This window comes from Myotis nattereri (assembly GCF_964212035.1).
Source record: "Myotis nattereri genome assembly, chromosome: 2".
NCBI lineage: Eukaryota > Metazoa > Chordata > Mammalia > Chiroptera > Vespertilionidae > Myotis > Myotis nattereri.
In genome coordinates this window covers 205,846,091-205,869,392 of record NC_138076.1, presented here as the reverse complement: position 1 = coordinate 205,869,392, position 23,302 = coordinate 205,846,091, and the positions used below count along the sequence as shown (strand labels likewise).

General features: G+C 48.5%; 1 protein-coding gene across 3 annotated transcripts in view; it reads left to right on the top strand.

Annotated features, from left to right (window-relative positions):
- LARGE1 (LARGE xylosyl- and glucuronyltransferase 1) overlaps nucleotides 1–23,302 on the top strand; it is a 425,273-nt gene that overhangs the window by 216,657 nt on the left and 185,314 nt on the right. For all 3 annotated transcript variants that reach the window (XM_081082858.1, XM_081082859.1, XM_081082860.1), the window contains exon 5: nucleotides 9,033–9,156. In XM_081082858.1, the coding sequence (XP_080938984.1) occupies nucleotides 9,033–9,156 (124 nt within the window). The remainder of the gene's footprint in view (nucleotides 1–9,032; nucleotides 9,157–23,302) is intronic.

The following is a 23,302-nucleotide window of genomic DNA, read 5'->3' as shown; positions in this document are numbered from 1 at the left end:
CACTATGACATGCACTGACCACCAGGGGGCAGACACTCAACACAGGAGCTGCCCCAAGCCCGCAGGCCCCCACCAGCGGCAGGTGGCAGGGCCAGCAAGCGGGTGGTGCCAGGCCAGCCAAGGTGGGTGTGAGCAGGGGTCCTCCAATCGCCCTGCCAATTGCCCCGCAGATCAGCCCTGATCACCGGCCAGGCCTAGGGACCCTGCCCATTCACGAATTTCTGGACCAGGCCTCTAGTATCTCAATAAAGTTAAGAATAAAAAATATAGACAGGGTAATATCTTTAAACGGGCGAGAGAGCTTATGCTCTTTGGTTATGCACATACACATGAAATCAGAGAACGAACTTGTATAGGTCAGATTCCGAGCATCACATATTTTTACTCCACCTTCATCCCAGCCAGGTCAGTCAGTGCCATTATCCCCACACGTGAATGAGGAAATGAGGCAGGGAGAGGTTAAAGAGCTCATTCAAGGTCACGGGTAAGGGCTGCTCCTGGGATTCCAACCTCCCCTCTGCTAACCCCAGAGTCCATGCTGCTCTTACTACACCAGGAGGCCTTTCGATTTTCTGGAAAGTGGCTCTGTTCTTCCCCCATGGAGAGCTTTTCTGACGTGAAACTGACTTGTCCTTGAATCATCCCGCATTATCAAGGCCACCTGTCCTCCCGCACCCCAAGACCTCTCACTGGAAACCTCATTCTGGCCGCCGCGTTTTCCCGCAGTGAGTTCTGTTACATCTCTAAGTGCAACAGAATCACTGAGCGTTCAGGTTGCCATCACCGGCTCCTCCTTTTTCTCAAAATTGCAGTTCTATTCCCAACTTAATAATTAAGGATTATTCAGCTCGGATGTCCCTGTGTAGTTTAATAAAAACAGACCCTGGGTTGCCTTGCAGGGGCCGTGGCACATTCCCAACAGGCTAAGGAAGGAACGCGAGGAGAAAGCTGAGGTTTAATCATCTCTGCCTCTTTGTGTTACCATATTTATTGCATCGCACCCTGGGACAGGGGAGCAGTGGAGGCGGCCAGAGCATCGCGCATTACCAGCCGAGTTGCAGGCCCTGCTGAAGATGAGGCACGCGCTCGCTCTCTTCTTTGTTGTAAAAGCTCGGTCTTGTTTGAAATCTGCGGCAACGTCTGTGTGTTTGAACCCAGGGAGGCTGACTGGGACCCACACTGGTCCACCTGTACAGGCAGGCGCCTCTTCACATGGGTTTAAAGCAATGCTCCCAAAATGTACATATAACCAGCGACAGGTATAAAAGGCTAGGTCAGATGTTGTGTAGATCTAAAATTAGGTAGCATTGAATAAAAAATGGAGAGAATTAATCCCTTTGGGATTCTTCTGAATGAGTTCTGATTATCATTAGTAGATGAACTTCACTTCAGTGTAACTGTGTCCTTAGCATCTGTTGTCGGATCTCCCTCAGAACAAAAGAGAACAGGATGGAGACGTGGCCTTGGACTGAGCTTGGAACTTGCAGGGCCCTGTTGTTAAAACTGGTGCTTACCTTGTGAGGTAGGAACCGAATGTGAAACTCAGAAGTGACACAGGGAAAATGAAATAGCGCCTTTGCTGTCTTGAATTCTGGGATATCCTTTCCAATGTGGACACAATCCGGCTCCTGTGTTTGGCCCTATGAATTGGGTTGACCTGGTCTGAGGCCACCTGGACAGTTACAGGCCTTCCTCACCTGGGCAAGCCACTTAGTGCACAACAGCACAGCCCCCCGAGGAAGAAGTCCAGGAAGAGCCCAGCCCACCAGGCCTGACTCCCTCACCCAAACTTACCATTCAGACCATCACTCCTCCTCATAGGCAAAGGAGTAAGTATTGGGGTGTAATTCACGTTCTCTAAAATTCACTTTTTAGACATGTACACTTGGTGGGTCTTCAGTGTATTCACAGTTGTGCAACCATCACTACACTACTCTCTAACAGTAGGCCATTTTCATCATCTCAAAAGCAAACCCTAATACCCAATAGCAGTCACTTCCACCTCCACCCCCTGATGCCACAGATCTACGTTATCATGGATTTGTTTATTCTGGACATTTCATAGCAATGGAATAATATGATATCATTTAGTCTTTTGTGGATGGCTTTTTCCGCCTAGCATATTTTTAAGGTCCATCCATGTCATAGCACCTGTCAGTACTTCATTCCTTTTTCATTGCTCAATAATGTTCCATTGTATGGAATAGACCAAGTTTTGTTTATCTGTTCACCAATTGGTGGCCATTTGGGTTGTTTCCACTTCTTGCCTTTTGAATGATGCCACCATGAAGATTTGTATACAAGCTTTTGACTTATGTTTTTGTTTGTTTTAGGGAAAAGAGAGTTTATTTTCTTTATTAAATTTACTAGAGGCCCGGTGCACGGATTCATGCACATTGAAAGAAAATTAAGTAGAAGGTGGCGGCAGGGCAGGACTGGGTGAGATAGGATGGACAGGTCCTGAAGCCAACCTCTTGCGGTCCTGCCCCAGCCACCGCACCTGGGGTGGTGCCGTGGCTCTAAGGGTATCTGTGGAGCGAGTGAGGTCCCTCCAGCAGGTGGGGTCCTTCAGCCTGGCCTGCGGGGATCAGGCCGAAACCAGCAGTCCAACATCCCCCGAGGGGTCCCGGAGTTCCAGATGGCACTGTACAAAGTTGCTGTTGCTCAGCAGCTCCTGCATTGAGCGTCTGCCCCCTGGTGGTCAGTGCGCGTCATAGCTACTGGTCAGCCGATCACTTAGGCTTTTATATAATTAGATTGGAGTGACATTGGTTAATAAGAATATGTAGGTTTCAAGTGTACATTAATATATGATCTCTATATTGCATTGTGTGCCTACCACTCAAAGTCAGATCATCTTCTGTCACCATATATTTGGCCCTCTTTACCTTTAACATGTTTTCATATACTTTTTGCATATAACTAGGAATGGATTTGCTTAGTAACTCAGCAATAGCACCCCTATGCTTGTGTGAGGGGGCAAGAGAGGACAAAATGAGCCCCCACGTAATATGCTGGACATTTTTCTGGGGCTGGACTATACCCATGAGTGACAGACCCAAGTCTGTCCCCGCGGACAGAGATGGAACCTAACCAGCACTCCACAGTTAGTAACCTGGCGGGGCAGGAGGGCTGTGATTGGGCTGTCGTGATTCCAAGGGGCCTGTGGAATATGAAGGGGAGACCATCTGGTTGGCAGTGGATTTGCAAGGTAAAGCTCAAGGGGAACTTGGTTTCCATGGAGACTCCAGGAAAAGTGGTCTGGGCAATGTTCTCAGGTGCTTTCTCTGTGGCCACTGAGAGGTGTGGCAGACAGGACCAAGTTCCCACGATGAGTCAGTGTCAGCACACATCACCTGCGCTGGGAGCCCCCCGTGTCCCCTGGTTGAGCATTTTCACAGTCTTCTGAGGGAAGTGCATGAGGCACACTGGCCCCTGGGGCCATGCAAACACTAGTTTTGCCCTAACAATGAGCTAAGTGTCTGTGGATTTACTCTCCCTTCTGGGAAGGCACTTGGGACCAGAGGAAGGTCATGGAGGGGACACCTCATAGGAATGCTTTCAGCAGCCTCCTTTCCCAGCGCTGGTGTGTCTCCTCTATAGCCAGGTTAACGTCCCGAATTCCAGGGGTGATTTCTGCCCGTGGAGTCCCCCAAGCCTGCCTGGCTCTCTTTCTCTTAGAGACTGCAAGTCACACATCCTAGGAGGCCCCATACTCCGTCCCAGCCTGCCAGGAAGTCTGTCACTCTCTTTTTATCCTGCCCACGCCTGGCATGCAGTAGGTGTTCATCACGTGTCCTCGTATGAGCCAACCAAACAAGACTCGCTGTCCTTCCCTCCCGCTGGCCCTTTCCTTACTCTCTTCTATCCTGCAGGATGCCTGCCTCCATCCTCCACCTCTTCCCACCCAGAGGCCCATGCCAATGCATGTCTCTGGGAACTTCCTGTCCTCTCTACCAGTGAGAAGTGGTCCCATCGCTCTGTGCTCCTCCCTGCAGAGCCCCCTGATTGCATGCATAAGGTGTTCCCACCCATCTCCAGGGGTGCCCTGCACTGTCTGTGGCAGCCTGCTCTTCATGTGTGCCATTCCCCAACTTTGCAGTTGCATGGCGCAGCCCAGCATTGTCACACACATGTTCTCACGGTTGTGTAGTTACCATGATCTCTCTTCATTGGTCCCCGCCACATGGATAGCCGACGAGAGGACTTGCGCCCATCTCTTATGCCTTATCTGTGTCTGCTCTGGTAGCCCTGCGTTGGATGTTTCATCATTCAGCTCTGTTGTTGTTTTTTATCTATGGATGGAGGAACTAATTGAAACACTTTATTTGAAAAACGATGCATTAATCAATAAAAAATTTAAAGAAAAAGAAAAATGATGCAAAAGCATTGAGAAAATAACAGTTTCACAAGTTGATGTTGACAATGGTTGTCTGAGTTTGTTGGGGCTGCTGTAACAAAATACCACAGTCTCAGTGGGGTGCCAACAGCAGAGCCTTGTCTCCCGCAGGTCTGGAGGCTGGGAGCCCCAGGTCATGGCATCAGCGTGGTCGGGTTCAGGCGGGGGCGGGGGGCCTGCTCCCTGGGTACGGACTTCTCTCTGTGCCTTCCCGTGCTGGGAGGAGTGAGGGGTGTCTCTGGAGCCTCTTCTATAGGTGCACTAATCCCTTTCAGTGGGACTCTGCCCCATGACATAATCACCTCCCTAAGGCCCACCTGCTGATACGATCACCTTAGAGGTTAGCACCCAACATATGAATTTGGGGGTGGGGGGTGGGGAACACAAATATTCAGACCATACCAATGGTCAGCATGTGGAAATCTTACCATGCAGTGAAATCTTATCATGCACCAGCACTCCACTAAGTGCTTTATATATATACTAGAGGCCCGGTGCACAAAATTTGTGCACAGGTAGGGTCCCTAGGCCTGGCTGGGTCCCTTCCTTCCCCCGGCTGCCAGCCATGGCCTTACTTCGTTCCGCCCCCTGGTGGTCAGCACACGTCATAGTGGGCAGTTGAACTCCCGGTCAGTAGAAATTCCGAGGGGACAATTTGCATATTAGCCTTTTATTATATAGGATGTATAAATACATGTGTATGTATGTATATATGTTAATCACTTAACCCCTACAATTGCCCAGGGCCGTGGTCGGCAAACTGCGGCCCGCGAGCCACATGCGGCTCTTTGACCCCTTGAGTATGGCTCTTCCTAAGCCTTAGGAGTACCCTAATTAAGTTAATAACAATGTACCTACCTATATAGTTTGAGTTTAAAAAATTTGGCTCTCAAAAGAAATTTCAGTTGTCGTACTGTTGATATTTGGCTCTGTTGACTAATGAGTTTGCCGACCACTGGCCCAGGGTAACATTGTTCAGCATTATTGTGCCTGTTTTGAAGGTGAAGAAGTTGGGGCCCAGAGCAATGATTAACCTGCTTATGGCCACTCAGTAACGGATGTAGCCAGGGTCCCAGCCCAGAGGTTCTGGGGCAGAGCCCAAGGCCGCATCACTGATGAGGATTGTGCCATCAGCTGTGCTACCTTCATAGGAGGGGGCGTTGGCTTTCTCTTCCTGGTGCATCAGTGTGTGTTGAGCACCCGTGGATGCCAGGCCCTCCACGGGGCCCTGGGGATGGAGATGAAAAGGTGGCTCCTGTCCTCAGGATGTCACAGTCTGGACCAGAGCCAGGGGTCTGAATGTGCATCACAGCGCCGTGCTATAGATGGTTCACTTGCCTTTCCTCTGCGGTGCTGAGTTAGCAGGAAAGGGACATGGATGTGTTCTGAGACAGTTACTAGGAGGAGATGACTTTCAGAGGGAATTTTGAAGGATGAGCAGAAACCCCTGTTCAAGGAGGGGAGGGAATAGCACGAACCAGGATACAGACATTTGGTACCATCGCCCCATGTCTGAAATGACGCCATCCCTCCGTTCTGGATAAAAATGCAAGCTGGCAATTATGCAGGCTTAACTTGCTCCAGCCTCCACCATCCATAAGGCTCTGCCAGGGCTCTGGGGGAGAGGGGAGTGGCTGTGCCAACGCTGAGGGCTAAGTGGACCATCTGTCTTCCCAGGGGCTTTGACCGGCTGCCCCTGAGGTAGCCATCAGCTAAGCCTCTGGCCAGTGAGCAGACATGACCCCTCAGGCCACCGGTCCTCATCAGGCTCCTGGCAGCCCTGCTGCAGGGAAACGGAGGGCAGGCCTCCCCCCCGCCCCCCTTGAATGGATGGTTCCACGGAGGAATCTGCCACTTTCAGACAATGGTCCCACGGAGGAATTCTGTCGTGCTAATGGTTTCTGCCATTCATTTCCTTCAGGTTATTGCCCTCGTGCACCTGTTATGTGTATGGCAGGTTGGCCTTTGGTAAGAACTTTCTTCAGGCCCAGGCTCACTGGTCCAGCCCCACCCGGTGCACCCAGTCCCCAAATCACCACCTTCCTCCAGCGTCTTTCCTCGTCCAGCCCCTGTCCTGGAGACATCAGCGCCCACCAGGAATCTCAGCGTCATCTTTGGCTGCTTCCTCTCCATTTCCCTACATATAACTCTCTTCAGGATCCCTCCAGATTCAGCCTCCTGGCTGGCCGCTGTCCTCCCACCGTCTTCATCAGACCCTCAGTCCACATCCATCTCATCTAATCTCTTCCATGATGTGTCCACCTGTTGCCCCTTATCTGTCTACCGTCCACCACCCATCGACCCAGTCAGATCCTTTGTGAATCCTACCACATCCTAGACACCAGACGCAATCATGGGGCAATCCACTCAAACACACCTGGCATGATCCTTGACCTCCCTGAGCTCAGTCAGGTGGGATGTAGACCAGCAAACAGGTGATCCCTACCTGCAGAGAGGCACGTGGTGCTGAGGTGCCTGCCTGTGAGGAAGGGCCTGACTTAGGGCAGGATTCAAAGAGCAAAAGGCTGCCCTCAGAGCTGAAGACTGGGTGATGGGCCATCCAGTGCTGAATGGGGAGGAGGGTGAGGAGGAGCAGAGGCCAGACCAGGACCATGGTGAGGGCAGGGATGGCGTGTCTTTACTCACCCCATGTCCCCTGCATCCTGCTCGTTGCCCGGCAGATCGTGTATGCTCAATAAGTATTGACGGAATGAGCCAGGGCGAGAGGGTTTCCTGCAGAGCAAACCGCATCTGAGAAGGCCCGGGTAGGAAGAGAGCATGGGGACCGGAGGCTGGGAGCCGGGCTCTGCGTCTGGCACTTAGCACAGGGCTGCCCGGAGGGGGCTGCCCGGAGGCCGGGAGCTCAGGGGCAGGCCGCGCTGCTCCCCACGCCTTGCTGATGGAGTCCAGGCTGCTTAATGATGGTCATTGCTTCCCATGGCCTTTCATCTCTCCCCTTCTCTGCTCTAACCATAGAGTCCTGCTCACCACTCCCTGTCCCAGCACCCCTGTGCGCGGCCACAGTCCCTTTATTCTCCTCTCTCCCTCACCTCCTGTCAGTCATCTATCTGTTAAGGCACTGCGTCTCCCACTCACACACGTCCTTCTGACCCGGTCAGAACTGGCCCTTCCGTTTCTTTGCTCCCATAGCACGTGTGTGCTGTGCAGTCATTGCCACGTGATCACACTCGGTTACAGCATTTCACTGTGGGCTGCCCGTCTCTGCAGACAGGATGAGCTCCTTGAGGTCAGAGGGACCAGGCGGTTCTCATCCGTAGGTGCTCCAGCATCATGTTAAAACTGCTGTTGTTGTTTTCACCAGCACAATAGTATTTATGATAGTTCTGCTGCATCGAATGATTGTGTTGTGCCCGGTAGTCCCTCAAGAAGGCATATCTGCTGTTTATGAGTATTCTATGTTTTCCAGATATGCATTATAGATGGCACTTATTTCATTTAATCGGCACAGTGGCCTGATGAGGAGGTGTTTCCAACATTTAACAGAGGAAGCATCAGGTGTGCTGAAGTACACCTGACTCAGGTGTGGGGAGATATACATGACTCAGCTGTGGGGAGGTATACCTGACTCAGGTGTGGGGAGATATACATGACAGGTGTGGGGAGGTATACCTGACTCAGGTGTGGGGAGATATACATGACAGGTGTGGGGAGGTATACCTGACTCAGGTGTGGGGAGATATACATGACAGGTGTGGGGAGGTGTAACTGACTCAGGTGTGGGGAGATATACATGACAGGTGTGGGGAGGTATACCTGACTCAGGTGTGGGGAGATATACATGACAGGTGTGGGGAGGTATACCTGAATCAGGTGTGGGGAGATATACATGACAGGTGTGGGGAGGTATACCTGACTCAGGTGTGGGGAGATATACATGACTCAGCTGTGGGGAGATATACACGACTCAGCTGTGGGGAGGTGTAACTGACTCAGGTGTGGGGAGATATACATGACTTAGGTGTGAGGAGGTTTACCTGACACAGGTATGCGGAGGTATACGTGACACTAGGAAGTCCGCACTCTTGAACGCCAGCTCTGGGAGTGAATCCAGCTTTGCCCTGTGTAATGCTGGGTTGTACTCGAGTGTCGCCTCTGTAAGGGCTGGTTGACGGAGGTGGGATGAAGAAAAGCTGTAGAAGCATGAACAGTGAGGTGTACTGATATCCAGTGACAGCCCCAGGGACTCCTCCTGGGTGCCTGGTTTTCTTTGGGAGAGAAACAAGCAGGAAACAGACCTCAGGACAGTGCTGGCTGCACCCAGCGGGCTAAGGACGCCAGAAATAAGGGGCCAGTCCGAGTGTTACACGTGCTCACTTAGGACACCCGGGAACACAGGTGTCTAACTCACAGGTGCGGTGATTGGCTTGGATGGCGTGTCACCAGCCATTTCACGCTCCTGGTCCTTGTTGTCACCTGAAAGCTGAGGTTGGTGGCATGTCCTTGCTCCTTGCCGGCCCCGCCAGCCTCGCCAGTGGGCACTGATTTGGTCACATGCCTGATTTGCTTTTCCAGTTGCTTTTGAAAACCAGCCACTGGTGAGGGTCGGTGAGGGGTGAGGGTGTGTTTTGGGGCTCAGTGCTCCATGCTGACCCACTTCCTGCCACTCCCACAGGCGGAACCCTCTGCACTTCCACCTCATCGCTGACTCCATCGCCGAGCAGATCCTGGCCACGCTCTTCCAGACCTGGATGGTGCCCGCGGTGCGCGTGGACTTCTACAACGCGGACGAGCTCAAGGTACGGTGTGGGGGAGGGTGGTGGCTGCCTCCCGGTCTCCTCGACTGGGAGCTTTTCTTGTTTATGGTTTAGGGGACCTCAGTCATGGCAGAAGTCTCAGCTCCCCACTGGAAATGCCCGGGGATCACTGAGGGTGCTGCCACCCGAGTCTGCTTTTATCCTCCAAAGTCTTAAAGCAGCGGTTCTCAACCTGTGGGTCACGACCCCTTTGGCGGTCGAACGACCCTTTCACAGGGGTCACCTAAGACCATCCTGCATATCAGATATTTACATTATGATTCATAACAGTAGCAACATTACAGTGATGAAGTAGCAATGAAATTAATTTTATGGTTGGGGGTCACAACATGAGGAACTATATTTAAAGGGCCAGAAGGTTGAGAACCACTGCCTTAAAGCAACCACTTCCTTAGCTCACAGTGTCTGTGGGTCTGAGCAGTTCTGGCCAGCCAGGCTTTCTGTGGAGGCTGCAGGCCATGGGCCTGGTATGTATCTGAAAGAGATCTATATTATGATCTGTTCCCCCATGAGGTAAATAAATGCTGAACCTGGGCTTGGATTCATGGATTGTATTCACTGGTCATAGGAACCAAAGTGAATGACCTGTACCTTTGCTGGGTATGTTTTCTCACCTGAAGAAAGGTGCTGCGATGCCAACCCCATGAGGGATTAAGAGGCTCCAACGAGAGGATGTTTTAAAAGACAGCTGAATAAATGTTAAGGATCATGTTGGGCCGGAGGGTTTCAGCCAAATGAGACCCATTCGATCCATCACTCCCTCCTCGCTTAAAATCCCCCTGTTGTGCCACTGTGCTGACATCAACATCTGGTTACGAAGTCCTGCATAGTCTGGCTCTGGACGCTCTTGTCATTCCTGCAAATTCACTGTGTTACTGGTTCTCTCCGCCTTCTCTGCGGTGTTTGAGGCTTTGCTTGTGCTGTTCCTTCTGACTGACATGCCCTTCCACTCGCCTTGTCCCCCCTCCCTTCGGAACGCAGACGCATTGCCACTTCGTCTGAGAACCGTTCCCGGTTTCCCCAGAGAAAAGGACATGTTTTCGCCTCGCTGGTCCGTCTGCCGCTTCGATCTTGAACCTTCTTCGTGGGGGAGGGGACGGGGCCCATCTGGTCCTTTTCCGTCTTGTGGTGCAGAGTTGGAACCCTGTCGTGCTTGTGGGTTTAACAAATTGCCGTTGTTAGAGGAAGGTGTAACTTTGCAGAAATACATGATGCTCTGTCTCCAGTCACCTTGGGGAGGACTAAACACCTAGGCATGAGGCTGATTCCAGCAAATTGCTTGTTCCAAACCTCATAAAGCCATTATATTTTCATCTCCGAGCCATAACATTTTAAATAGATCGCAGAGATGCCGGCCAGAGCTGCTGATTTTCCCGCATTTCGGGCTCTGAGGTTGATGGAGACGCTCAGAAGTCAGCGTTTGGGGATTGTCGTGGTAATGTGTGTGCCGTTCCAATCTATTCTGAGCTAAAATTGATTAACACTCTCAAAAAGGGAAAAACAGAATTTAGCAAATTGCTGCACTAATTAAGGTAAAAGCAAGCCACTCTGTCTCCCGGGTGTGCGGGCCAACACCGAGGGGAAAGCGGCGGGAGGGGCGGTGGCATCTGGGGAGGAAGGCTGCGCCCGCCTCCTCCTCCTGCGTTCTCCTGTCTCCGGGCATCCTGGGCCGTGTCCCTTGCAAGCCTGTACCCTCTACTGTTTAAACAAACATCTATTTTTATTGATTTCAGAGAGGAAGGGGGAGGAAGAGAGAAATAGAAACATCAATGATGAGAGAGAATTATGGATCATCTGCCTCCCACATAGCCCACACTGTGGGGATGGAGCCAGCCACCTGGGCATGTGCCCTGACCCGGAATCGAACTGTGACCTCCTGGTTCATAGATCGATGCCCAGCCACTGAGCCATGCTAGCCGGGCCTGTACCCTCTACTTTTTAAGAAAAGACAAAGTAACAGAAAACAAAAAGCCCACGTTCATCTTCTGGCCTGCCACGGAATAACTCTGATTTGGGTTCTGAGCCCGGCTCCATCACCCGTTGGATGGGCTGCGAAGGGAGGGATCAAATAAGATGGCTCCTGTGAAGGCCCGGCAGTGCCCGAAGTCCAGCAGGTCCTTAAAAATGCCCCGCTCTCCTTTGCAGCGAGGCAGCATGGGATGAAAAGGCTCTGGCTGTGTAGCCCGTTGTGGAATCTGGGGAGAGTTGGGAGGCTGAGGAGTAAGGTGCCGAGTGCTGTCATCTGTGGGAACTTCCAGGAGCTCTTGGAGGCAAGGGGCCTGGGAGGGAGGAGATGGGTCTTCTCACTCTCTCCTGCCCCCTGGAGGGCAGGTAGACCTGCTGTTCATTATTTTACTTACTGGACTGTTAGCCACGTGAATTGAGGGCTTAAAAAAAAAAAAAAGAATTGAAAAGTACAAACTTGGTGAGTTCTAAAGGACATCGTCTCCCGTGGCCTGTCCTCCGGCATGTACCGGCAGACCTCGTGTTTTGCACTTCACAGATGTTATGCCTTTTACAAATCGAATGCAAGACCCTCCCTCGGCAATAAGATTGCAGCTGGCTTCCCTTCAACACTCGCTGTACTGTGCTGGCCTGGAACGTGACCCAGCTCTCTCCTAGGTCTGCCTGCCCTCAGGGAGCCCCTCCCTGCCTCTGTCATCACCCAGGGGTTCCTTTGTCATGTGTTGTCATAGGGTCACCAGCATTTCTCAGGAAACTCATGGCGCAGTGTAACCTTTCACGCCTTTGTGTGATGAGCAGGTAAAAGTCTCTCTGTCCCCAGGACGGAAAGCACCAGCAGGGCCAGCAGTGTCCCGTTCACTCCTCATCACCTACGTATCCTTGTGCTGGTGTGAGGCCTGGCTCATAAGAAGAGATTTGCTAACTGGCCCGGCTGCCGTGACTCAGTGGTTAAGTGTAGACCTATGAACCAGGAGCTCACAGTTCCATTCCCGGCCAGGGCACATGCCCAGGTTGCGGACGCAATTCCCAGGAGGGGGCGTGCAGGAGGCAGCCCATCAATGATTCTCTCTCCTCATTGATGTTTCTCTCTCTCCCTCTCCCTTTCTCTCTGAAATCAATAAAAATATATTTTTTAGAAAAAGTTTGCTAAGAATGATACGCAATAACGCGGGCTGGGTCCCTGAGAGACTTGAGTCATTAGGAAGGGGTTTCTCCATCACTGCCAGGGCTCACCGCATCCCGAGGCCACTGGGCAGGGACCCAGCGGAGGCATAAATAAGGCAGCTGCCCCGGCACCACCCACGTCAAGTCCCCAGCGCAGGCCTGGGACCTGGGACAGGTGCGTGTCTCTCCACGACAGGTACACCAGGGAGGGAGCACAGCGAACCCCATCCCTGAGCTGACGCTAGGGGAGGAAGAGCAGGGGAGAGGCGGGTGGTGCTGGGACCTTCAGTGCCTTCAGGAAGCGTGTTGGGGGGCAGCCTCAGCCATACAGCTCCTGAAATCCCCTGGGACAGCTGTTGGGAATGGCGTTTCTCAGAAATACCCCTGTGGGCCCCTGATTGTGTCTGTGGTGCAGGAGAAGGGAGTGGCAGGGAAAGGAGATTTCTGAAGGATCGGTGCATGATTAAAGATGAGCCGCGGGAAATCCGCAGTGGACCTGTATGCCCGCTAGTCTCTGTGGCCTGTGAGATGCTGGCCCGTCTTCCTCCTGTTTACATGGCCTGGTCATTCCCAGCCTCCAAGGCTTGTACCCACAGGCTGGCAGGACTGAGGGCGTCTTTGTGCTGGGAACCACAGCAGAAGGGGCTGCTGTCCCAGGGGGAGGGCCAGGACGAGAAGGGGGCTGGCTTTCCTGCCGAGCTTTGTGGATGGCGGCATCCAGCACAACCCTGTGGGGCGGAGTGAGAATTTTATTACCTCCCTCCCGGGTGATTTATAACTTGAAGCACAGAGTTGAAGAGCATTGGCCTAAGATCAGGCAGGCGGGTAATGCCAAGGCTGATGGTTGATTCTTCGCTTTCCAAGCGAAGCGATGTGGGACTGGGATTGTATACTTCAGGTCTTGCCGCCATTCGGCCCGGAAAGTCCCCCCACGCCACCCTGGGGCGAGGACGATCCCCAGCTGGTGAAGGGAAGCGGGGGGGGGGGGGGCTGTTTCGTGATTCACTGTCTAGCCGGGGGCCCTCCTTTTCCCCCCTTCCTCTTAGACCCGATGCCTGCTCGTTCCCAGCAGCGAGAGCTTGTGAAGTGGAAGGCAGGACTATTTACAGAAAATATTGGTGTTTGACTCTGAAAATTGGCTTCCTGCTCACACTGGTGCCTTTGTGCTGGTCCCCAGGGGGGACTGCAGAGGCCTCCGCGGGTAACTGCGACCTCTCAGCACCCTGCAGGCTGGGGGGACCAGCTCCTGTTGTTCGTCTCACCCTGGAAGGTGGGCAGACCGCCCCCATCCTGTCTCCTAGGAAGGTGTGCTTTCTGAATGATGGGCATGTCCAGCCAGCAGGGACTCGTGATACCACGGAATCACAGGGTCTCGGGTGGGAAGCAAGCACAATGCCCACAGCTCCTTTTGGACAAATGAAACCCAGAGGGTTAAGCAAGCCCCCTGAGATCTCACAGTGACTCTCCAACACCATCGTCTTCCGACAATTGGGTTTGGGTTTTAGGATTGCCAGGTCCAGGCCACCGTTCAAATGGACAGCACATACCCTGGGGGTAGGGGTGGGGGAAGGCTGGATCCGTGGGAGGTAGACTTGGCTTGCAGACAAGCACAGAGGACCTGGGACTGGCTCACTGAGGACACGATCAGCTCCGCCCTGCAGAGAAGTGAAGTAAGATATGTGTGACCTTTGGGATTGCCTTGCGCATTTTAATAATATTGTAAGACAGATAGTAAGGCATGGAGTTTGTCTTTCAAGAGCTGGTCTCTCCTTTGTTGAAGATGAATGCAGTAAGTGAGGTCTTGTGATGAAAAGCACGGTGCTTGGCACATGGCAGGCACTCAGCGAATTCTGTTTCCTCCCCTTCCCCGCTCATGTGTTTGAAGATGGCTGTGATGAACCTCTTAGGTCTCTTCCTAAACCCATCATGTCCATGCACCTTTCCTTCCTCTTCTATAAAGGAGCAAGTGACTCCTGAACTCTCACCAGAGACTATACATTCGGGGTTGTTTTTCTAGAATAGCTTATGGACTTGGGCTCTTGCTCCTTCTCTCCTGTTGGGTCTCATGTTATGCCAGAGGGCTGGCTGAGGTGAAATGCCAGGTTCAAATCTGGAAAAAGTTAGCATCCTCCCGTTTTCTGAGTTGCTTTACTGGTTCCTGGATTATCCTGGTGCTGTGTGACTATGTGGGCTGGTTCTTTCAGGCCAGCAACCTTAGCTTCGTATTAGGCTTCTCTCTCTGGGACAGCAAAGGCGAGGTCAGGGCACAGACGTGGAGAGTGAAAGGCATTTGGAAGTGTACCTTTCTGTATGTAGAAGACTGGTCTTGGGCTTTTAAATAGTAGACATCCATCAGAAATGGTCATCTGCATTAGAAAAGACTCGGTGTCGTTGGTACCGTTCTCTCTGTCCACTGGCAAATGTTTCTTTATGTAGCGGGGTGTCCTGGTGAATGGGCCCTGTCTCCTCCTGAGTCATAGACTCTTAATTAGGAAGGAACTTGGCATTCACCAGGCAAAACGTTTCCCTTTCTTCTGTGATGTTCTACATGAATGGTCATCACTCTTCCGCTTTTGAATACTTCCAGAGATAAGAGGTCATTGCCTCCCAGAGGACCCTGTTGCACACTGAGAGACTCCGCCAGAAATACCCACCTGGCGCCGTACTGAGTCTTAGCGCTCTGAGCCTCTCCATTGGTCCTGAGCGTTAAGACCAAACGTCAGTGTATGGATCGTTGCGTGTCAACTCATCTGCTGTCCCGACTGGATGAGAGGACCAGGAGGTCAGGAACCAGGATCCATTTTATCTCTATGCCCAGCTTTTAGGATGAAACCTGGCCAGTGGTGGCCCCCAGCAAATGCCTGGGTTCTATGTTTGGGGCTGCAGAGTGAATGAACGGGTGTCTGAAAACTTGGCATATTTCCTGAGTCGTCTCCTCATCCCCCAGAATCCTCTGCCTGAATCCCGAGTGGCATGCTCAGTACCTACTTTGACACTTACATGTGTCTTCTGGCATGTTTGTGTGACACATGGTTCCCAAGGTGCTGCCTGCCTGGAGTGTGCTCACCCTTGTCTCCATTTCATACATCCGCCGTTCTCTGTGGTTCCCTACAACACAGCCGTTTTCCCAGGTCTACACAGTGACAGGTCCCACCAGGAGCTATAATTGGTCTGAGCTCAGAGACTTCAACTCTGTTACAGCAGTGTAAGCGGCCCCCGACCCTTCTCTCTCCCGCCATGAGCATTGATCCCTTCTCAGTTGCATGGCTGTGATCTCATTGGTGGTCATTCACCTGGATAAGAAGGAAATGCCTTCGGGGACCTTATTGCATTGTGTCCTCGCAGGAGTCCCATGCTATCGAAACAGCACACATGCCCTTTTGTTACTGAAGAGTTTACCAGAGAAATTAGCAGAATGCTGCTGATCGGGGCGGAGGTGATGTTGGAACCTAGTTCTTCTGGCCTTCAGTGCAGTGCTGTTCTCTTGTACCACAAGTCTCCCCCTTCCAGAACTTTAGTTAAAAAACAACTTCAGTGCCTACTTGGTGTGGCTCAGTGGTTGAGCGCCGACCCACGAGGTCAGGGCACATGTCCGGGTTGCGGACTCCATCCCCAGTAGGGGGCGTGCAGGAGGCAGCCGATCAGTGATTCTCTATCATCACTGATGTTTCTATCTCTCTCTTCCTCTCCCTTCTTCTCTCTGAAATAAATAAAACATTTTTTTTTTAAAGAACTTCAGTGACTCATGTACTAGTATTTGGTTATGATGATGGATTTTGGAACGTAAGCTGGACCAGAAAATGAAAAAAAGAAGTGAAAGACCAGAGGTATTTGATGGATAATGAGAAAGTAATGGGTGGAGTGAACTGGGAATTATGGTGTGATTAGGAACTTTTTTCAGTGAGAACAGGAGTCATTGTCTAAATGTCTTGAAAAGGATAAAAGGCTGGATTTGGGGAGCAGAGTTTTAGATGAGGCACACTTTTTGGCACGTCATCCTGGGTTGGAGTAGCTGAGGTGGTGTGGTGAAAAGTTAATAAATAAATACGGGGGGGCCCCAGGCACTTGAAGGCCAAGGTGTTAGAGGGTCCATCCAAAGGATGATATAATCTAAGAAAAGTTGTCAGAAGCTGAACAGAATTCTATTCATGGAGCTCAAAAGGGGGCAGGCACCTCCAATCCAAGTAAGTCAGCTATAAGTTCACATCAGGGTACACGCTAAAAAATATTTGAATTATAAGGATTAAAAAAATCCTTCCGTTAAGAATAATAATAACTCTCATTAATAAGAATTGATTATGTGCCAGCATAATAGCCTTACATGTATAATCTTATTTTATCCCCACCATAAGCCTTGAGGTGAGTATAATGATTTTCACTCATTTCCACATGAGGAAATGGAAGGTCATAAAAAAGACTGGAAATTACTCAGCCTTGTGGAACCAAAATAGCAGTCCAGCTCTTGAGCAGGGCTGTCCAACAGGAATATCGAGATGTAATTCTGAAGCCTTGGCTGGTGTGGCTTAGTTAATGAGCATTAGGTCCCATGCGCCTTTCCCATGCACCTTGAGGTCCCAGTTTCATTCCTGGTCAGGGCACATGCCCAGGTTGCGGGCTCCATCCCCAGCAGGGGGTGTGCAGGAGGCAGTCAATCAATGTTTCTCTCTCTCTCTCTCTCTCTCTCTCTCTATCTCTCTCTCTCTCTCCCTCTCTCCCTCTCTCTCCCTCTCCCTCTCCCTCTCCCTCTCTCCCCCCTTCCTTTCTTTCTGAAAATCAATAAAAACATATTTTTTAAAAGATGTAATTTAAAATTTTTTAATAGCCACATTTACAGAAGCAAAATGAAACAAGTGAATTGCATTTTAATAATATTTACTTAATCCTGTATGTCAAAATTATTATCATTTCAGCATGGGATCGGTATTCTAAAAATTACTTATATATTTTATGTACTTTTTAAATTTATTTCTGGAATCAAGTGCATATTTTAAGCATCCCAGTTTGGATTAGCTGCCTGTCAGGTGCTCATAGCCATGTGTGGTTGGCAGCGCCGGGGTAGAATTTGATGTTTAAGGCTACACTGTATGCAAGGGCAACCAGTGGACAGAATCATATCATCTTTGAAGAGTAGAAAATCTACCTCGGTTTTTCTTCTACAATAATACATGTCCTAATAAAATGTCTGCTTAGTTTTGAGGGGGGAAAAAAGACAGAGACCCAAGAATACCAGCCAAGTTCTCTCATGTATAAACACAACAGGAAAAGGACACGCTATGCATGAGCCCACCCCGTGTACACCCGTGTATACTTCCTGAAGAGAGCATCCAAAGGCAGCCAGCCAGCCACAAAAGTAATCAAAGTGAATATTCACCAGCAAAGAGGTCTTGTCATAAAGGGGCAGGAGGTTTGCACTGAAAGGAGTTGCACATGGAATGATCTGTAAATAATTGCTCTTAGTCATTTGCAAAGTCGAATGCAGGTGCCAAAAGTCGCTCTTGAAAACAGACAGAAAGCCAGCTGCCCGAATTGTAAAACAGCCTAGAGCGGTGTGCATTGCGATCCCAAGCGAAGTTTTCGTGTGTTTTGTTGTGTAACTCAGGTGCGATTTTTAACCCTTCACTCTGATCATTAGTGAAAAAAAAGGCCAGATGTTTCTTCAGAGCTCCAGTGCAACCACTGGTAACGCTATAAGTAGAATGAAAACTAGGTTAGAGGAGAGGATTGTTGCAACTGAAACACAGTCTGTGGCAACTAGGAAGGAAGCAAATCAAAGGAGGAAGAGATAAATGGTTCTAGAACGTTAGGTATCCACTTTATACCATTTCCAAAAATTAGCTTGAAATGAATCTTACACCTAAATGTGAGTGTTAAAACTATAGAACAGACGGGGAGAAAGCAGAGGGGGAAAAAATCTTAGTGACTTTAACTTAGACAAAGATTTCTTAAATAATACGCAAAAAGCACAAACTGGAAAAGAAAAAAGTTGATAAGTTGGACTTCATCTAAACTGATAGTTTTGTTCTTCCAAAGACATTACTAAGAAAATAAAATGAGAAGCCACAGACTGGGAGAAAATATTTGCAAAGTACGGGTCTGATAAAAGATTTGTATCTGGAATATATGAAGAACTCTTACAACAGTAACAAGAAGACAGATGACCCATACTTTGAGACATCACCAAAGAGGATGTAGGGATAGCTAGCAAATCCGTGAAAAATGCTCACCATCGTTAGTCACCAGAGGAAGTCCAATTAAGATGATCATGAGGTACAACTACACACCCAGTATAATGACAATGAACAGCCAGAACTCTCAGACATTGCTGACGGAAGTGTAAAATGAAACAATCATGTAGGAAACTAGTTTGTTAATTTCTTGAAAACTTAAACATACATACAAAGTATGGCCCACAATTCTAGTAAGAATTGCAATTGCACAGCTGTAATTCTGCAGTTCCACTAGGTCAGTGGCTGGCAAACTGCGGCCCCTTGAGTGTGGCTCGTCCACAAAATACCACGTGAGGGCGCGCACGTACAGTGCAATTGAAACTTCGTGGCCACACTCAAGGGGCCAAAGAGCCGCACGTGGCTCACGAGCCGCAGTTTGCCGACCACTGTACTAGGTATTCATCCAACAGAAATTAAGTAGGTTTACAGTTGTTCTCATGGAAAATAATACAGTAATTAATAAGTAGTAATATAAGAATAAACTGTTTTGTGTACTCACAGCTGTAAACCTACTTTTGGCCCACCCTATATATGCACATAAACATTTATTCTTTTTTTAAAAAAAACATGTATTTTATTGATTTTAGAGAGGAAGGGAGAGGGAGAGAGAGATAGAAACATCAATGATGAGAATCATTGATTGGCTGCCTCTTGCACGCCCCTACTGGGGATCAAGCCCGCAACCCAGGTATGTGCCCTTGGCTGTAATCAAACCTGGGACCCTTCAGTCTGCAGGCTGATGCTCTATCCATTGAGCCAAACCAGCTAGGGCTAAATATTTATTCTTGAATATTCAAAGAACTTAAATGTCCATCAAGTGGAGATTTGGTGAACAGTGGTAGTATATCCATTCAGTGGACTGTTCAGCAGTGAAAAAGAATGAGTTTATGATACATGCAAAGTATGAATAAAAGTCATTTTTTGTCACGTATCTGTCCAATTTTCCCAGCGCTATTTATTAAAGACCAGAGGCCCGGTGCACGAAAAATTTGTCCACGGGTAGGGTCCCTAGGCCTGGCTGGCAATCAGGGCTGATCTGTGGGGCAGTTGGGGGCCCCTGTTGGCACCTGCCTTGGCTGACCTGGGGCCTGCGGGCTGGGGGCAGCTCCTGTGTTGAGCATCTGCCCCCTGGTGGTAAGTGTATGTGCCATAGCAACCAGTCGCTCTGGTCATTCCACTGTTTGGTCAAGTTGCATATTGGGCTTTTATTATATAGGACACTGTCTTTACCCTATTGTATATCCTTGACTCCGTTGCCATATATTAACTGACCATCTGGGTGTGGGTTTATTTCTGTACTTTCTGTTCTGTTCCATTAATCCTATGTGTCTGGGTTTGTGCCAGTTCCATGCTGTTTTGATTACTATGGCCTTGTAGTATAGTTTGAGATCAGGTAGCATGATTCCTGTAACTTTGTTCTTCTTTATCAATATTGCTGTGGCTATTCAGGGTCTTTTGTGGTTCCATATACATTTTTGGATTATTTGTTCTAGTTCTGTGAAAAACACTATTGGTATTTTGATAACAATTGCGTTGAATCTATAGATTTCTTTGGGTATTATGGACATTTTAATGAGGTTAAGTCTTCTATCCATGAATATGGAGTATGCTTCCATTTATGTGTATCTTCTACAATTTCTTTCTTCAGTATCTTATAATTTTCCAAGTACAGGTCTTTTACCTCCCCGCTTAAGTTTATTCCTAAGGTGTTTTTATTTAATGCAATTGTAAAATAGCAATATCTTAACTGCTTATTATCTTTAAGAAACACAACTATAATAAGTTATAAATTTTAAAAATAAAATTTATATTAAGATGTCTCAGACATATGAAGACACATATGCTGTGGATATGTTAATTTCAGATATTATAAATGTAACAAAATATATAAATATACTTATACAATTTTATATATTATACACTATAAATATTATATAATATAAATAACATTATTTTAATATGTAACAAATATATTAAGTATAAAATATATTTAATTAGATTAATAATTTTGAATTGGTGCCACACAATCATGTGATATACAGAGCAAAAACTGATAAAAATATAAGATATATTAGGATAGTTTCAGCCAATGAAAAAGCAAAAAATATTGTTAATGACAAAGGCAATATTTAAAATATAATTGATATCAATAGATATCAAGTTTCATGTTCATAAAATGGAATAAAAGTGGATTTCCTTATTCCATTTTAAGTGTTCATGAAAAAAATTTCATCAACTGAGGGTACAATAAAACCTCATTAAATTTCAAACCGTAAAAGTTATGTAGGCCCCACTCCTGACCACAATACAATAAAACTACCCATCAGAAGCAAACTTTTTAATGGCGGTTCTAAATACTTGGGTGTTAGGGGGTTATGAAGAATGCTCCTAAATGCTTACTTAAGCCAAAAGGAAATAAAAGCTAAAATCATTACCCATTTTGCAAACAGCAGAGGTGGAACGTTTCACACTACGGTTGATGGAACGTCCCAAAGCTGTCACTGGAGATGTCTTAATAGCCTTCAGTGCCTTCATTATTCAGAAATGAGACCATGATAAATGAGTCTCACACTCCGCTTGGAAACGCAAATAGGAACAACGGTGTGGACCTGGGGAAAGCTCGAGGAAAATCAAGTGAAGGGCACGAATTCATGAGGCAAGGAAAGGACAAAACAGAAAACCAAAATTAACCCTTCGTACGCCATAAGCGTCTAGAGATGCTTTAAAAAAATCATTTTTCGTGAGAATTTTCAACTGAAAATATTCAAGAACACCCGAATTGTGAGTCATATATTTATTTTTATAATATTAATTGCAAATTGATTTTTTTTAATTCAAAATATCGTGGCGTGTGGGGATGGTTTCCATTTTGGACGCGTGGCAGTTAACTGGTTAAAATTTTCAAAGCTGGTTCTACCTATAAGAAACTGCAGGCCTTTGGAAAATTGAGTAACGAACAATGGAGAAAATATTAATAAGCTAACCAATGAATAAGATGGCTTACACTAATATGCCTAAAATGGTAACAAAAGAACAACAACCACCAACATTTATTGCTACTTATATACCGGGTACAGTCCTAAGCATTTCGTGTGGGTTATCTCATTTCACTCTCACAACAGCCCTTTAAAATCAGTGCTATGATGACCCCATTTTGCAGACGAGGCACCTGAGACCAAAGACAATTTGGCCATGACATCTCTGATAGATAGAAGTGGAAACAGGAATGAAGACCGACCTTCAGCCTGGCCCTGGGTTTCATCCCTATAACAGAATACTATGTACCATCCATGCTGATTTAGGGAAGCATTGAAGTGTTTGCCTGAAATAATGTTGGCATACAGGCACAACTGGGAGATTTTGCGGGTTTGGTGCCAGACCACCCCAACAAAGCAAGTCATAATCTCTTTGCTGGTGGATGGCCTTGCCTACAGTTTATTAAATAATAATTAAAAAAAAAGCTCCATGACTGTGAAGCGAGATAAAGTGAGGTATGCCTGTGTATTACTGCCAATCGCCTGAGGCACTGCCAGCCCTCATTATTTTGAATTAACTCTCCTTTTGAGGTTTGTCAGCTCTCACAGGTAGCTTGCATTCAGACCACACACCCTTGCATGGTTCAGCTTCCAGGAGCAGTTTCTCAAGCTCCCCGCCCCCACAACGAGCCACCTTTCCCCATCAAGCTAAGTGTGTCTCCTGGCATTTTTCTGCTGTGTGGTGGAGTTTATTTCCAGGTCACCTTATGCAGAGCGTCCAGAGTTTGAGGTCCTAACTTTATGCAGTGTCTTCTCTCTAACTCCTAATTAGCCAGGCCCTGGGCCTCCCCTTCTCTCTCCTGCACCCCCAGCCTCAGCAATGGAAGCTGCTTCCCTTAGGGCAGGGCAGGTTCTGAAATTACTTGTAGTCTCATTTTTGAACTCTGACTTGCTTTTATTTGTAGTTTTGCTTTTATGACAGCTTAAGTTTTATATATATAACATATATAAAGTATACAATATATAATTATCCTATAGAATAAAAACCTAATATGCTAAGTGTCTGGTCATTCAGTCAGCCGTTCAACCAATCAAAGCATAATATGCTAAAGACTAGAGGCCCAGTGCATGAAATCCTAAGTGCTGCTGCAGCGGTGGAGAGGCTTCTGGCTGAGCGGTGCTCCCCCTGTGGGAGTGCACTGACCACCAGGAGGCAGCTCCTGCATTGAGCGTCTACCCTCTGGGGTCAGTGCACATCATAGCAACCAGTCGTTCCACCATTCAGTAGATTTGCATATTAGCCTTTTATTATATAGGATATGCTAAGGCCTCTCAACTGCTTGTTATGACATGCACTGACCACCAGGAGGCAGCTCCTGCATTGAGCATCTATCCACTGGGGTCAGTGCACATCATAGCAACCGGTTGCTCCACCATTTGGTAGATTTTCCATATTAGCTTTTTATTATATAGGATATGCGAAGGCTGCTCAACCACTTACTATGACATGCACTGACCACCAGGGGGCAGACAGTAGACCGGTTGACCAGTTGCTATGATGTGCACTGACCACCAGGGGGAAGACGCTCCAGCTGCTAGGTGAGCTTGCTGCTGGAGTCCAGGCAATCGGGACTGAGCGAGACGGGCTGGACACAACCTGAAGCCCTCTTGCAGTCCCTTCCCAGCTGGCCAACATTCCACGTCCCTCCCTGGCCCCAGTCATGCACTGGTGGGGTCCCTCAGCCTGGCCTGTGCCCTCTTACAATCTGGAACCACTTGGGGGATGTTGGAGAGCTG